General features: G+C 45.7%; 2 protein-coding genes across 5 annotated transcripts in view; both read left to right on the top strand.

Moving 5' to 3' along the window:
- Positions 1-16,391, top strand: part of LOC127673034 (2'-5'-oligoadenylate synthase-like protein 1) — a 449,062-nt gene that overhangs the window by 142,347 nt on the left and 290,324 nt on the right. The window lies entirely within an intron of this gene.
- Positions 1-16,391, top strand: part of Sppl3 (signal peptide peptidase like 3) — an 88,816-nt gene that overhangs the window by 51,233 nt on the left and 21,192 nt on the right. Inside the window, exon 3 of the mRNA XM_052168577.1 lies at positions 12,365-12,453. Coding sequence (XP_052024537.1) covers positions 12,365-12,453 — 89 coding nt within the window. The remainder of the gene's footprint in view (positions 1-12,364; positions 12,454-16,391) is intronic.

The following is a 16,391-nucleotide window of genomic DNA, read 5'->3' as shown; positions in this document are numbered from 1 at the left end:
ATTGATTAAAACTAGGTCTAGGGCTAGAGAGATGGCTTAGCAGTTAAGAGCACTGACTGCTCTTCAGGAAGTCCTGAGTTCAAATTCCAGCAACCACATGGTGGCTCACAACCATCCGTAATGAGATCAGATGCCCTCTTCTGGAGTGTCTGAAGACAGCTACAGTGTACTCACATATAATAAATAAATAAATCTTTAAAGAAAAACAAAGATAGGGCTAGGCAGTGGTGGCGCATGCCTTTAATCCCAGCACTTGGGAGGCAGAGGCAGGCAGATTTCTGAGTTTGAGGCCAGCCTGGTCTACAGAGTGAGTTCTAGGACAGCCAGGGCTACACAGAGAAACCCTGTCTCGAAAAACCAGAAAAACAAAACTAGGTCTGCAGATAGTGACCGAGCTGAGAAGCAGAGTTCATTGGGAAGGCTGTGGGGAGTGCGTGGTGACTGATGGCGATGTGTTCTCACAGGAAAGACGCTTCAAAACAGAACAATGAAGTCAATACATGCTGCAAAATGAATGATAAATAGCAAGTGTAATTTTTTTCTCTAATTCTAAATCAAAGTGTAGTCATCTGCCTTGAATATACAGAGAAGGATTAAGTAAACCAGAATACAGCTCAGGAAGCTATCAAAGGCCTTCCTGGTCCCAAAAGACCGCTTCACAAAATAGTAATTTTACAGAAATCAACTTTTCTTACCACAAAAGCATTGACCTAGGTTAATCCATACAAATTGCTGATAAGGGACTTTTTGACCATCAGAAGCCATTTCATGTGACTCACCTGTCACCAGAGTTGATTGTGATAACATTACCAAGTCTCCCCTGTTGCCCTTGGGAATGAGACTAGATCCTGATGAGTCCATACCCGTCCTAGCACTTGTCTGTGTGACTAGAAAGAAAACAAGGAAGCCAGACAGTCGACGGAGCTGCAGTGGTTGACTGTGTGACTCAGGGCATTGTGTGCTGACGCAGTGGAAATGAAGGCTGCAGGCTGGGAAGACAGCTCAGCAGCTGAGAGCATGCCCTGCTCTCGCACCCAGGCAGCCATTGTAAGGCAGCTCCAATGGGAGGAACCACACTCTCTGCCTCTGAGGGCACCAGCACACGTGCCATACACTCTCAAAGCCACCACAGACAGACACAGCACACAACATTTAAAAAGGGAATTTAAGTTAAGAACTGGAATGATAAATGTCAACTATGTGATATGTCTATTTTTTTTAAGATTAATTTATTTTATATATGTAATTACACTGTAACTGTCTTCAGACACCAGAGAAGAGGACGTCAGATCTCATTAGAGATGGCTGTGAGCCACCACGTGGTTTCTGGGATTTGAACTCAAGACCTTCAGAAAGAGCAGTCAGAACTGCTGCTGAGCCATCTCTCCAGTCCCTGATATATCTGGATTTTAATAAGTATTTTGTAGAGTCACAAACTTACAGCCATTTATTCCAATCATTGTAGAAAAAAATGTATTGCTATAATATGTACACTGATTAAAATTTTAATCACAAAGAGTCTACAGCAAGACCAAGGCTCTTCCGCTGGGTTGGCTGTTTGGTTTGGTTTAGTTTGGTTGTTGTGTCAACACAAGCTAGAGTCCTCTGGGAAGGAATGGAGCTCTTAGGAGAATCTTGTGTCAGACGGTCCGTAGGCGAGGCTTTAAGGCACACTCCTGCTGGATGATTGGTGGGGGAGGGTCCAGCCTTCTGGGGCAGTGCCAGCCTGGGCAGGGGCCAGGTGGTCCAGTGGTCCTGGGCTGTGTCAGAAGAGAGCATGAACGAGCCCGTCAGCAGGGCTTCCCTGGGCTGTGCTGCAGAGCCCCGCCCTGGTTCCTCAGTGATGGGCTGTGGTGGGAGGAAAGAGCCGAGCCGTGCTCCGTTCCCTCACCCCTCACCCCTCTCCCCTCCCCACTTTTGATTGTGGGTTCTTTTCCTAACAAAGTAAAATAGGACACAGTTGTTATTTATTTTGAGACAGAGTCTCTCTAAGGTAGCCCTGGGGGCTGTCCTCACTGTGTTGATCGGGCTGGCTTCAAATTCATGGAGATCCTCCTGTCTCTGCTTCCTGAATCTGACTGGAATAAAGACGTGTCACCATGCTTAGTTTAGGAAACAATTCAAAACCACTTAAAGAAACTAGGACAATTAGAACCTTACCAAAGTGATCAATATTTTGTATTTCTATCCCTAATATTTTATCTTTTTTTACCTCACTGATATATTTTTAAAAGATTTGTTATTTAAAAAAAATAGCCATTTTTAGAGTTACAACTCACACCACTTTCATTAGTGGAAATTGCCTTTTGTTACACACACATACACACATCTACATACATGTTACATTTAGAAAGTTAGGATCCTTTATATACTGATTTTTTTTTCACACAATGCCCAATTATTTTCTGTAGTCATCCTATTAGGGTTTAGTAATTTAATATTTTTTGTGCTTCTTATACTCTGATTTTGTCAGAGATGTGAGTTGTTAACCTTTTGTTTTTTTTCTCTCTCTCTCTGAACTCTATTATTAAGTTGAACATGTAAGGCCAGCAGATAGAAGCCTCTGTTGTACCCGCCTGGAAATGCAGTCAGATCCCTGAATGTGTGTAAAAGTGGAAAGAGAATCAACTCTGCAGAGTTGTCCTCTGATCTCACATGTACAATGGCCCATGCCCACAAACACATCAAGAATACCCCTGCATGCCATCTACCCACCCACCCATCCATCCATCTACCTCTCCTTCCTTCCTTCCTTCCTTCCTTCCTTCCTTCCTTCCTTCCTTCCTTCCTTCCTTCCTTCCTTCCTTCCTTCCTTCCTTCCTTCCTTCCCTCCCTCCTCCCTCCCTCCCTCCCTCCCTCCCCTCCCTCCCTCCCTTCTCTCTCTCTCTCTCTCTCTCTCTCTCTCTCTCTCTCTCTCTCTCTCTCTCTCTCTCTCTCTTTCTTTCTTTCTTTCTTTCTTTCTTTCTTTCTTTCTTTCTTTCTTTCTTTCTTTCCTCCTGAAATAAATTTGTTTTAAAGATAAACATTTAAAGTTGAAATCCTTAACTAGTTTCTCTCTACCACATGCTGCCATGTTATTTCCAGAGAATTACAGCAGTTTAGAACAGCACAGATTTTAACACTGTATTAAAGAGAATGACACAGAGTGGTCATGCATGTGGAAAGGGTCTCTTGGTGGACCTCCTGGTTTACAGCGCAGAGACTGGAGTCCCAGGTTACCAGCCTTACAGAGATGCACTGCTTGTTGTAGCGGAGTTTGGATTGGAATGGTTAAGCTGCTGTTCCCTGTATGTAATGTCTTTACACCTGAATGCATTCTCTGTGGAAAGTAAATCATGATGCCTTTGGTTTTACTTTAAGTCGGACTAAGTGGATAATCTCTTCTGTTTTCTGGGTAAAATGTGTAACTTCTTTATTTACTAGAACTCAGCTTTGAAACTAATAAATCTAGGCTTTTCTCTGTGTTGAGATTATCTTGTTCTGGCTTGGTTAAAAGTCATTTCTTTAAAAAATGTTTGGGGCAGTGGTGGCGCACACCTATAATCCCAGCACTCTTGAGAGGCAGAGGCAGGCGGATTTCTGAGTTTCAGGACAGCCTGGTCTACAGAATGACTTTCAGGACAGCCAGGGCTACACAGAGAAACCCTGTCTTGAAAAAACCAAATCCAAAAAATGTTTGGAAGGGGCTGGAGAGATGGCTCAGCAGTTAAGAGCTCTTGCAGAGGTCCTGAGTTCAGTTCCCAGAAACCACATGGTGGCTCACAACCATCTGTCATGGGTGTGGGGTGGTACAGTGGTTTTGACTGCATTTCTCTGACTCTAGATGTGCCTGCTCTGCCGCCACCACCCCACCACCACCACCACCACCACCACCACCACCACCACCACCCCGACATGGGTCTTCTGTGACGGTCGGTCCCTCCATTGCCATGCCGTCAGTGGCAGTGTCCTCCGTCGCTGGACAGTTCCTCTGGCTGTCTACTAGGCGGCTCGGGGCTGTGAATAGTGGGGCTGCGGATTGGATGCTCATGGGCAGGTGTGACATGAGCACATGTTCATCCCTCAGAGTAGTAAGAGATGCTGGACGACATACGCATCCTCCGATGTAACCTTTTAAGAAAGGCTACGGGTTTCAAGGCGTCTGTGCCACTTGGTGTTGTCACTACCATTCTAAGACTGTTCATTCTCTGACTGACTTCCATACCCCCCTCCCCCGTGGGCTCTTGTTTTCTCCCCAGACAGCCCTTTTCTGCTTTTGTGTTTTTCTTGGTGTTACTACTGTTCAGTCTAGACTCAGTAAAAGGAGAAACTCAGTTTCTCGGTTGGGTTGAGTGTTCTTAGCATGGTGAGTTCCACTTCTACCTGTTTTTCTGCAATGATGTCATTTCATTTTTTATGCTAAATAAAGAATGTGTATCTGTGCCATATTTTAAAAATTTAGTCATCCAGAAGGACAGTACTGGTGCACACCTTTAATCCCAACACTTGAGAGGCAGAGGCAGAAGCAGGTGGAGTGCCTGAGTTCAAGGACATCCAGTGCTACACATAGAAACCCCATCTTAAAAAATAAAAATAAATCCATCATTCATCCATTGAGTTACAGCTAAGAAGATGTGTGACTTGCATGGTGCCGCATAGCAAACGCTGCCATAGGGGCTCCTGCTGGGTGCTGACATAACTCCTTTTGGTCTGGACTGAGGAATGGTACAGCAGTATCATATTGCAGTTATAGTTATTTATTTATTTATTGTTTTTGGATTTGGGTTTTTTGAGACAGGGTTTCTCTGTATAGCCCTGGCTGTCCTGGAACTCACTCTGTAGACCAGGCTGGCCTCGAACTCAGAAATTCGTCTGCCTCTGCATCCCAGAGTGCTAGGATTACAGGGATGCACCACCACTGCCCGGCATAGTCTTCAGTTTTGAAGAGCCTGAATTCTGATTTTTATGGTATGAAGACTAATTTACATTCCCACAGGCGGGGTGAACACAGTGTTTCCTTGTTCCTTCCCAGACCCTCAAGAGCATTTGGGTTTATGTGTGTTGTTTGTTTCCTGAAGGTAGGTAGCACTCTGGACTGAGGGAGCCTCAGCATTAGCTCCGTTGTCTGCCGTGTAGTCATCATTGTCGACTTTGTCCTCCTCCTCCTCCTCCTCCTCCTCCTCCTCTTCCTCCTCCTCCTCCTCCTCCTCACCGACCTTCCTCTGTTACTCTAGTTGGTATAGGTGGTGTCTCATTATGACTTTGAGTGGCGTTTCTTTAGTGGCTTATGGTGTCTGGCATCCTTCATGTGTTTATCACCCAGGGAGAGTCTTTGGTGAAATGTCTGTTGAGAACCCTCTGCCCTGGCCCCACCCCCATCTGAGGGTCAGGTCTAGGGCCATGAGTGTGCCATACTTACTCTGAGCCCTCCTCTCCCCATTCTTATTCTCTTAGTGTTGCATTTAAGGGTTCTTCACATACTGTGAAGATGTCTTTATCAAATAAGTGCTTGCAAAACATTCCTTTTACGTCTCTGTATTTTTCTGATGAACTGACCTTTTAAAATTTCCCTCTATACGTATACTGTGATACACCATTCCTTTGGAAAACCTCTGTCTCCAAAAATATTTGCATTATAATTCATAACAGTAGCAAAATTACAGTTATGAAGTAGCAATGAAATAATGTTGGGGTCACCACAGGGTGAGGAGCTATGTTAAAGGTGACAGACAGCAGCAGGAAGGGTGAGAGCCGCTGTCTCTGCCATCTTAAAATTTCTTTATTGGGGGCTGGAGAGATGGCTCAGCGGTTAAGACCACTGACTGCTCTTCCGGAGGTCATGAGTTCAATTCCCAGAAACCACATGGTGGCTCACAACCATCTATAGGGGAATCTGATGCCCTCTTCTGATGTCTGAAGACAGCTTCAGTGTACTCATATAAATAAAATAAATCTTAAAAAAAATTCTTTATTGATATCTTACGGAGTCTGATTATAGAATAGCCATTCAAAGTCTTTTATTTTTCAGTTTTAGAGAATTTGTTAAATATCTCTGCGTGACAAGCCAGTGGCAGATTTATATAGGCGTGTTGGAATGGTGTGTGGATGTGGTACGCACATGTGAGCACACACTCAAGGCTTCAAATGGCACTCACAGCTCCCTTCAGTATAAACATTTCAGGAAATAATTCAGTCATAACTGAGGGCAGAGAGCAAACAGCAGGGTTTGTGGTCCAGATGACTTACGTACTCCAGAGTACGGCCTGAGGTCCCTCCGTTATTCCTGACCTGAGCTTTTAAACACTGTGGTGATCCAAGCATGACGAAGCCTTGGACAAGCCTGTGTTCTCCTTGTCTGTAGCATATAGTGCAGGGTTTGCAGAGGAGTCCTGGGTCTTTGCTCAGGAAATCCTTTAAATCTAAAGAATAAGTTGATTTCCAAGAGTTGTGTTCATGGGGTGAGCATGTAGCTGTGTTTAGAACACTTGACTTGCCAGCCATTGGATTAAACCCTGATTTTGAGGGTTATTAAATTTTATTAAATTATTTATTTTTGGCCCGTGTATGCGATGCCTGTGCATGTTTGTGTGTGTGTGCTTGTAACGGTGGATTCCTCCTCAGCAGCCCTCCAAACCTTACTTTGTAAAATGACGTCCCTCCGTGGGCCTCAGGGTCACTGGGTCAGGTAAGCTGGCTGGCCAGTGAGCACTAAGGATCCTCTGTCTGCAGCCAGCACTGGGCTCTACCTGGCTGCTGCATCTCCCTGGACTTGGGCCTCATGCTTGTGTGGCGTGCTGACTAAGGCATCTTCCCAACCTTAGTTGAATAACATTCTATTCCTTTCTTCTAAATGAAACCTTATTAAGACATTGAGAGTGTATTAAACTACTACTGCTGTTGGGTCATGATGACTCTTGTCAGATGTGCATGGCATGGAGTGTATTTGACACGAATTAGTTGTCTTTGATTCCGCCCAGCTCAGCATAAAGCCATGGCGTCATGTAAAAGGTTGCTGACTCGATGACCTGTCTGGAGGAAGACAGCACATATGCAGCTCCTGTAAACAGAGATCAGACCAAGGAGAAGCTAGTAGTTAATATTACGTGGTTGGTGCTCTGGAAGCTATCCTTAGTGCACTAGTGCAGGAAGAACTGTGACATGCCAAAGATTGCTCAGTCCCTAAGGCCCCTTGCTATAAGATCAGAAGGATCTGAGTTCACATCTCCAGCACACATGTAAAACTGCATGTGGCCATGGGTAACCCCATGGTTAGGTGGTGGGATAGGCAGATTCAGCCAGCTTAGCCCAGACAGTCTGCAGTCTGGTCCAGTAATAGACTCTGTCTCAAGAACTGCCTCCACAAATGCTCACATGGCTGTGTGTTCCTGTGCGCGTGTGTGCACACACACTCACAGAGGTGGGGGGGGGGGAACGACGCATGCAAAAATACATACTAAATATTTATTCAAAGCGGATCAAGGTTCTAGGGTCTCTTGCTTTGTATCATCATCATTTTATGTAATTTGTGTTGTGATTACCCCTTAGTTACTTTTCCTTGTTTATGATGTAGGTAAATGTCAGGTAGGTACCATGAGATGGCGACTCAGCAGCTCTGAGCTAGCTGCCTATCAAGACCTACAGCAGAGCTCCACTCTATTTCTAGAGGCTGAAAGGTCAAGGTGTCAGCAGGATGAGATTTATCCGGATTCCTCTCTGTGGCCTGTGGGTTTGGTCTTCACATGGAGATGCTTTTGCTTGTCCTTCTCTCCCGACCGCACAGATGTTGGGAAGGTCCATCTGTCTCTCTCTTTCCCTTGCCCATATATGTTTATTTTTTCGATAACCATTTTAAGGCAGGTATGGTGATGCACACCTTCAGCCCTAGCACTTTTGGGGCAGAGGCAGGTGTATCTGTGAGTTCAACACCACCTTGCTAGTCCAGGCTGAAGGCTGCACAGTGAGACCCTAAGAGGAGTAGAAGAAAGAACTATCTTACCTATAATACCTCTTTAAAAACTGTCTGCAAATACACTTATATGTTCAGGTCCTGTGGTTAAAACTGCAGCTAGGAATCTTGTGAGTATACAATTCAATCCAACATAGGTAGAGAGTGATATTACTGTCCAAAGCACAACACACTCAGTGATTTGAAGAGCGATAGGACAAAATAAGGAATAAACACATAGAGAGTTGTCTCGTCTATAGGGTTCCTCCAAAAACCCAAGGAAATCTTGGGCTGGACAGTTGTACTTCGGTTAGAGCATTTGCCGAGCACATCTGAAGGCCTGTGTTCTATTTCCACCCAGAAGAAAGCAAAGAAAGCCATCGTGACTGTACCACATGCCAGCCCAGCCTGACCAGTGTGAGTGCAGTTAAGGCTAGCTGCTGGAGACTGAGCATGAGGAGATGGAGGCCAGAGGGTCAGAAATTGAAGAACATGTTTTGTTACATAGTAGACCAACCCTGCCTCACACTGTCCTCCCCCTCCCCCCAGGCAAACAATCATCCAGTTCTCTACTGTCATTATATTTCCAGCCACTTAACCAGAACACCACCCTCTTACATGCACTGGTGATGGGTCTGTGGGTCAAGGACAGGATTTCTTTGCTGTATAGCCCAGGCTGTCCTCAAACTTGCCATTTCCTGTGTCTTCACCTTGAATGCTGACTGTGTGCATCACTAATTGGATATTCATTCACCTCTTAAAGCTTGACCTCCTGCTGCTTCTGTTGAGATGAAGTAGATAAGTAGGCATGAAAACATTGGTCTAGGTCTTTTTTTGAGGTCATCTAACCCTTTTTGGTTCACACCTTTGATGCAAACTTGCAATCCTCTTGCCTCAGTCTCCCAGCTGCTGAGATGTTGGACATGTGCCTCCACCATGTCCACGTCCTTCTGTCTGTGGATCAGTTTTTACTTCCTTTTTTTTATATGTTTGTATGTGAGTAATTCTGTTTGTGGCACATGTTGTGGGTATCTTGGTAGAATTGACTCTTCATATTTAGGAGGATCAAACTCATATCAGGCTTGCATAGCAAACTCTTGACCTGCTAAGCTTTCTCATAGCCCACGTTGTTCTTTTTTTTAATTTTTTAATTTTTATTTTTGGTTTTTGAGACAGGATTTCTCTGCGTAGTTCTGGCTGTCCTGGAACTCACTCTGTAGACCAGGCTGACCTCAGAAATCCACCTGCCTCTGCCTCCCAAGTGCTGGGATTATAGGCGAGCGCCACCACCGCCCGGTCCCACATTGTTCATTTTAATGTTGATTTTAGTAACCCAGATGTGCTCTTTGTTAAGCAGATAGCCAGGGTGCCGTTTGAGTGGACCGTGTGGTAATGACAGTTTGGTGTAAAGGCATCATTTCATGTTGTCGTAGAGCAGTAACAAGATTATGGTAGTGAGGCAGGGCCGGGGTGATGGCAGGGCTCATCTCTGCAGACAACAGACTGTCCAAGGGCTAGCTAAGCGCTGGAGAGTTAATACGTTACCAAGTAACTTTGGATAAAAGGCCACAGGCCTGGTACCAGTCGTCCCAGTACCCCAAACAAGTCTTCCCACAAAGGCAGTATTTAAACAGCTGAAGCCTGCTGTCATCTGTACACGTGTACTAGACTGTGACTAGATCCCGTCCCAGGCCAGTGAAGGGACACTGAAGCTGGGAGATAGAACATTTCCACCTGGAACAGTATACACAGCCGTCCACTTCACGTACATAGATTTCTTGTGTTGTATAGTAGTCACCCCAGTGACCAAACAAGGCTCAATGTTCAGCAAGACTGAGGCAAATAAAAGCTCAGCGTAGTTACAGAAGACCTCCCAGCATCAGGAGGCAGAGGCACAGGCAGGCAGGTGTCTATGAGTTCAAGGCCAGCCTGGTTTATACAGAGGAACAAACCTGTCTTGGGGCGGGCAAGGCATGTGAGGGTGACTGCCTCCTTAGCTCCTCAGTGGCTGCCTTGGGCAGCGAGATGAGTGTGCTTGCCTCGCTTGGTCAGTTTTTTTTTTAAATATTCTTGAGAGAGAGAGAGAGAGAGAGAGAGAGAGAGAGAGAGAGAGAGAGAGAGAGAGAGTTTGTGTAGCAGAGTCAAGAAAATCAGGTCGGATCCCATGGAGTTGTTACAGGTCATTATCAGCCACCACACACACACACCACAGCAGACACTAGCACTGAACTCTGCAAGAGCTTCAACTGCTGAGTCATCTCTCCAGCTTTTGGGGGGAAGGCGGGGGCTCTTCCAGAGTTTCTCTGCATAGCCTTGGTTGTCTTAGAACTTGATCTTGAACTCGGAGAGGGAGAACCAACCGCCGCTGTTTCCCCAGTGCTGGGATTTAAAGGCTTGTGCTTTTTAATAGCCCTTAGCTAATAATGAATTGGAAGAGTTAAATGCTGGTTGGCTGGCACTGACCTCAGCACCAGGCTCTTTCCCTTCACCTTCTGAGAGAGAGATCTCGGCTGTGTGTAACATTCATGCCTCAGGTAAAACCAAAAGACAGCTGGCAGCTTTCCAGCCCAGAGTCAGAGCCCAGAGTCAGAGCCCAGAGGAGGGTAGGAGCTAGACCAGGCAGGGGTGTGAGGAAGGGTTCTTGTAAAGTTCACAGCTGCTACAGGCCAGAGAGGCAGCGTGGACAGATGCACAGCTGTGCTTACCGATGTTGTGTTCATGAGTAGGTCTGAAAACTTAGAGCAGTGCATGTTTTCCAAATGCACACCCACAGAGAAGAACCAGTCTTTGTGTTCCATTGGCTGCAACACGTTCCTAAACACTGCAACCAGTCTAGGCCTGTGCCATGTGGTGAGCTCTGTCCTGAGACTAGTGAATACTGAGAGGACAGGGGTGGGTCACACACTGAAAACTCCCTACCTGCCATGGCAGAGGTGTTAGCTTTAAACTTGAATGCAGGCTTTTTGGTCTCTAGGTGTTTTGTTGTTGTTTAATAGACCTAATTGGAAGTGAGAAGTGACAGCTTGGCCTCTCAGGACCAATGCCGGAGGAGGCAGTTATGGCAAATCCTGCTGAGGAGCAGCCTCCTCCTGTGGAGGATCTAAAAGGAAATGTACAACCCCAGATGTGTGCAAGGAGAGCAGGAGGGCGAGTGAGTGTTGGGTAGAACTAGACAACCAAATAGTCTAGACTTTATTATTATTATTATTATTCTCTCATGTGTGTGTCTGTGTCTGTGTACATGTACAAGTTGCAGGAAGCAGTTCTCTTATTCTACCACATAGGATCCATAAATTAAATCAGGTAACTGGGACTTGGCAGCAAACTCACCTGCTAAGTCATTTCTCTGGGCCTCCAAAATGCTTGTCAGATAATAAAAGATCTTCACATTCCATGAAGCAAAAACTGGTAGAGAGGAAGACAGGGCCCACAAGTACAGCTTCAAGTAGCAGTGTCCTGCTCCAGAGTGGAGCAAGGCCGGCAGGGAGAACGAGGGCCAGACAGTGGATGTGACCACCTGATGGCCAGGCTGTCTCCACTGCACCGTGATCATCAGTGGGGCTAGATTAGCTGACCTAAATTCTGTGACACACACCTCCTTCCCCAAGTACTGAAGCACAGATGAGTGCCATTCCCCCAGCTTTGACATGGTCGTCCCTATGAGGGATCCAAACTCATGGTTGCACAGCGGTCTTGACTAAGCAATCCCGACAAACCACACTAAACCAATACTCTTCATCAGTTCAGTCTATCATTTGTAAAATGCCTAATCAACAAAATGTGTTCTTCATTTAACATATATTAAGATACTTGCTAATATTGGACCTCTCAGAAGCTAGGAAACAAGTTGGCATATATAACACATGATCTGTACCCTGTTAGCTCTGATGTGGTGGCCTAGATGGTTCAGACAACAGAATCTCCTTCTCAGAGTTCTGGAGGCTAATCTCAAAGCAGGTGTTTGGTTGGACTGTTGGCTGGACCAAATGACCAGTTAGTGTCAGCACCTCAGTGTCCATCCCAACCCTGGACTGTTAGCTGACTCTTGATTTTTGCTGTTCCGTAAAAGTTCTCTCTCACCAGTTACATGATTTCCAGGTATTTTCTTCCATCTCATGAGTGGCGTTTGTTTGTTTGTTTGTTTTGGCATTTTTGGAAGCACAGGTGTTTTCACCTGCCTCGTGCTGTGGTTTAGAGCAGGTCCTCCCTGCACCCTCTCTAGAAGCTGTTACATATGTGTAAAAGTTGCAGAGAGTGCTTGCTCTTTACCCAGCACTGAAACTGGCGGGTTGGACTGCACTGGAGTACTTCATTAAGTTGGAGAGCTCTGCAACAAACACTGAGGGCTGTAGGCAGTGTCACATCCATGCTGTCTCAGGACTGGCATCGATGCTTCTTTCTTAAACAGAACTGAAATTTACCTGTTAATTCTTTCCACAGGTCTCTTAATATGGACTTTGAAAACCAAGATAAGGAGAAAGACAGCAACAGTTCTTCTGGTTCTTTCAATGGCAACAGCACCAATAACAGTAAGGCGTGTTACATCGGTCATCTCTTCTCAGTGCTTCTGAGAGTCACAGCCCCACCCCCATCCCCATGTCCTCACCTCAGCTCACCTCTGAGCCTCCATTCGCTCACTTACGGCTAATGTCTTTGTAACAGCACAGTCCGATCTGTATGCTAAGTTTTTGTGTTCTAAATCTAACGTCACTGATTGCTTAAGGACAAGAAGCTCAAGCCTGGTGCTTGCTGCTGAGGTCATTCCTTACCTGTGAAGTACAGGTAGTGTCCATCCGCCTGTGACTTGGTTAGCTGTTCTGTGAGGTTGCTGGTTTTTCACTGACGGCAGTTTGATTCAGTCTCTCTGAGAGCATATTCTAGTGCTCGGAGAGGTAAGTGTTGGGAGCATCTTCTGACTCAAAACTCGTAGGATACAAACCCTTTTTTATTCATACAGTGGATCTCATATTTCATAGTGAAGTACTTGGGGCCAGGGAGATGGCCTGGTCAGAAGAGTGTCTCGCAAACCTGGAGTGCTGCACTCACTCAGGTCCCTAGCACCTGCCCACCAGTCTGGGTGTAGAGGCAGGGGCCTGTAGCCCCACTGTTGGGCAGGGATGAATTGCCCGCCCCCCTCCTTCTCTCTCCAGTTTGCTGGTAAGTTGGAAAGAGACGATGGAGTGCAGTGTCCTTGTACTCAGTTCCTATATACTTCCTAACCAATTGCACTTACTTCAAATTAGAAGGGAACACAACAAAGACAGTTAAGCAGGTCTCAGATAGAAAGGATCTCTGTGAGCTTGAGGCCAGCCTGGTCTACAGAAGGAGTTCCAGGCCATTTAGCACTACAGAGACAGACTGCCTTTAAAAAATGTCTTTTCGGGCTGGAGAGATGGCTCACTGGTTAAGAGCAATGACTATCCTTCCAGAGGTCCTGAGTTCGATTCCCAGCAACCACATGGTAGCTCACAACCATCTGTAACGGGATCTGACGCCCTCTTCAGGTGTGTCTGAAGACAGTGACAGTGTGCCCACATACATGAAATGAATAAATAAATCTTTTTTAAAAAATGTCTTTCCATAAATGATATGTTCTTTGTATGAAATGAAGCCTGTACCAGTAATTTGCTAGGAACCACCTTAAACCCACTGTGAAATCTGATTTTCAGATTGATGTGTTACGTAAGTTATCTTCTGTTAGTACTTCAAGCCAGGTCACACACTTGTAACTTTATTTCTAAAGTCCTGTATTGTGCACATATTTGCAAATGATATAAGTGTAGTCTGTGGCACACTGCATCATAAAATCAAAGAGAAACATGTAGTGTGTCTAATTAAAACCTCATGGAAGGAAATGACTGCTAATATCAGTTTTATTTCTTGTAATTAATCAGGGGCACACAAGGGTCATACTCCTCTTACGTCATTTTCTTAAGTCTGCCTCTTGTGCTAGACTGCACCCCTCCCATAATGCGCTGAGACCCAGATACCAAGAGGATTGACAGGATACCTATCATACAGTGCAGTTCTGTTTGATGTAGTCTGGAAAATGCGCTGAAATAGAGTCAGCACTCACCTATAGAGCACCCCATCATTTTAGGCTGAAGGATCATGTAAGAAACAGGACACACAGTCTTTTGTACTTTTTTGGGGTTGGGTTTTTTTTTTTTTTTTTTTTTTTTTTTTTTTGTCTTTTGAAACAGGGTTTCTATGTGTAGTTCTATGTGTGAACTATGTGTGAATTCAAGGGTGGCCTTGAATTCAGAGATCTGCCTGCCTCTGCCTCCCGAGTGCTGAGACTAAATTCATGGGCCACCACCACCACCCAGACAGGTCACGCTTCAAAAATCATAGAATCAATGTCCAGAAAGCTGGAGGGAGCACCAGTGACTGTGTGAGCGCTTAAGAAACTGGGGTCCTCAGCAGTCCATGTCACACAGGAGCTGAGGGAAGGCTCTCAGAAGAACAGTGCAAAGTTAGTGCCAAGATGATGGCAAGAGGATTTGGAACCAATTAAAGGAGAAAGTGACCAGGTGGAGGTTTGTAAAAGATTACAATCGCCTTCTTCCAAAATACCCAAGAGTCGAGGGGTTTGTGGGAAGCAAACAAACACAGACATGGAGGAGTGAGTGGTAAAGGCCGTGTGACCCACAGCAGACATCAGAACTTACAGCCAGAGCTGTGCTCTGCCCGGTAGCTGAAGGCGGAAGAGCCTCCTTCAGAGCAGAGCACTCAGCTCTCTGGAAATCAGGAATACAAGCTGAACTGCCTGACATAGCACTGCTCAGCACCAGGATGGCTCACAATGAAGCCCTGGCCACTAGCACCTAGTGTGCTAAAGACAAACACTTCTATGTTTCTGTTGGGGGGGTGGTGACAGATGGGCACAATCCAGCATTATCTACTAAGCTCCACCACTCTTGGGCCCTGCAGTGTGGCTCTGAGATGCATGCCTACAAGCACATGTTGCCAGAGGGCTGCAGATGAGGACATGCCAGTATTAGTGTTAAAGGGCGGGGCAGGAACAGACAAAAACAACAAAGACAGTTCTGCCCCTGACTGAGGACCTGCTGCCCTTTCCCTAGTACACTGCCTGGGAACTAACTCTGGGCAGTTAGGCCTGTGTCTGTTGCATCTGTGTATGACCGACTGTAGTGGGGAAGGTGGGTTTGAAGAAGGCCTCTGCCTCCTGGAGGAGAGGGAGCACAGCTGTGGCCGCCAGCCCAGAAGTAGGTGAGAGGAGGAGAAAGAAATGGCAGATCAGACTTGGTGTCCGGGTCCTCGAGACAGACTTCCATGAGTGCTGAGCTCACTACCTCACTCAGAAGGGGGCCGCTTTTGCTTTTCCTTACTGTCTGCCCAACTCATGACTGCTCCTAGTACCCAGGCATACATTCTCCATGAAGAGCACACGAGCTGCCACTGCTGCCATGGATGGGACTGGATGAAATTTGGGAGGAAATGTCACCCCATGACACAAAGCTGTCATCTCAGTATGTGGAAAACTAAAGAAGGAAAATGACAATTTTGAGGCTGGCCTGAGCTATAGAGCAGCTTCCTGCGTAGCCTCAGCTACAAAGTGATATTGTCTCAAAATAGTAATAATGACATTAGTGGGCTGGAGAGATAACTCCGTGGTTAAGAGCACTGGCTGCTTTATCAGAGGGCCCACGTTCAGTTCTGAGCATCCACATGATGGCTAACAACTCTCTGTAGCTCTAGAACAGATCCTCCAATTGTAGATGGTCTGATGCCCTCCTCTGGCCTTTGAGAGCACTGCTTGAATGTGTTGGCTAGTTATAAATGCAGGCAAACCCCCACCGACCCACCCACCCACACACTCACACACAAACACACTAAAATATCAAAGAAATACAAGGAAGAATTATTTGTAATAGGAAAAAAATTAGAAAAAAACCTAAATGTCAGTCATAGAATGAAAAGATTTTTCATACAATGAAGTTATAGAACAGAAGAGTTCCTTGTATTCATTCATGTTGTAGTTAACATGCTAAGACAAAATAAATTTATTATAAGTACATCTTACAGCCTTGCTAATGTAATTTTTGTTATAACAGGCATCTTAATTTTGTGTTCATATTTGGTTTGAGTAGACAGGACTTTGGGTAGGTCAGGATGAACTCGAAGTAACCATATAGTCAAATGTGATCTTGATGCACTTGCTGCTGCCCACTGGGGTCACAGATAGACAGGGTATGTAGAGAGAATCACCTCCCAATAGAAAAGCCAATGAGCTGAGTCAGAAAATAGGAGGTGGGACATCCAGCAGGGATAGAGAGAATTCTGGGAAATAGTCAGGAACATGTGAGATTCTCCCAGAAGGCTGAGGAGATGGACATAAGGAGACGAGGAGAGGAAACCAGCCATGTGCTGAACCCGGGTTAGAACTAGAGGGATAATAGACTGAGAGCGAGTGGGAGAGCAAGCCAGAGCTTATGCCTGGCCT

The sequence above is a fragment of the Apodemus sylvaticus genome, chromosome 22 (assembly GCF_947179515.1).
Source record: "Apodemus sylvaticus chromosome 22, mApoSyl1.1, whole genome shotgun sequence".
Classification (NCBI taxonomy): Eukaryota; Metazoa; Chordata; class Mammalia; order Rodentia; family Muridae; genus Apodemus; species Apodemus sylvaticus.
Note: the sequence above shows the minus strand (reverse complement) of the source record. Positions and strands in the feature narration are given on the sequence as shown.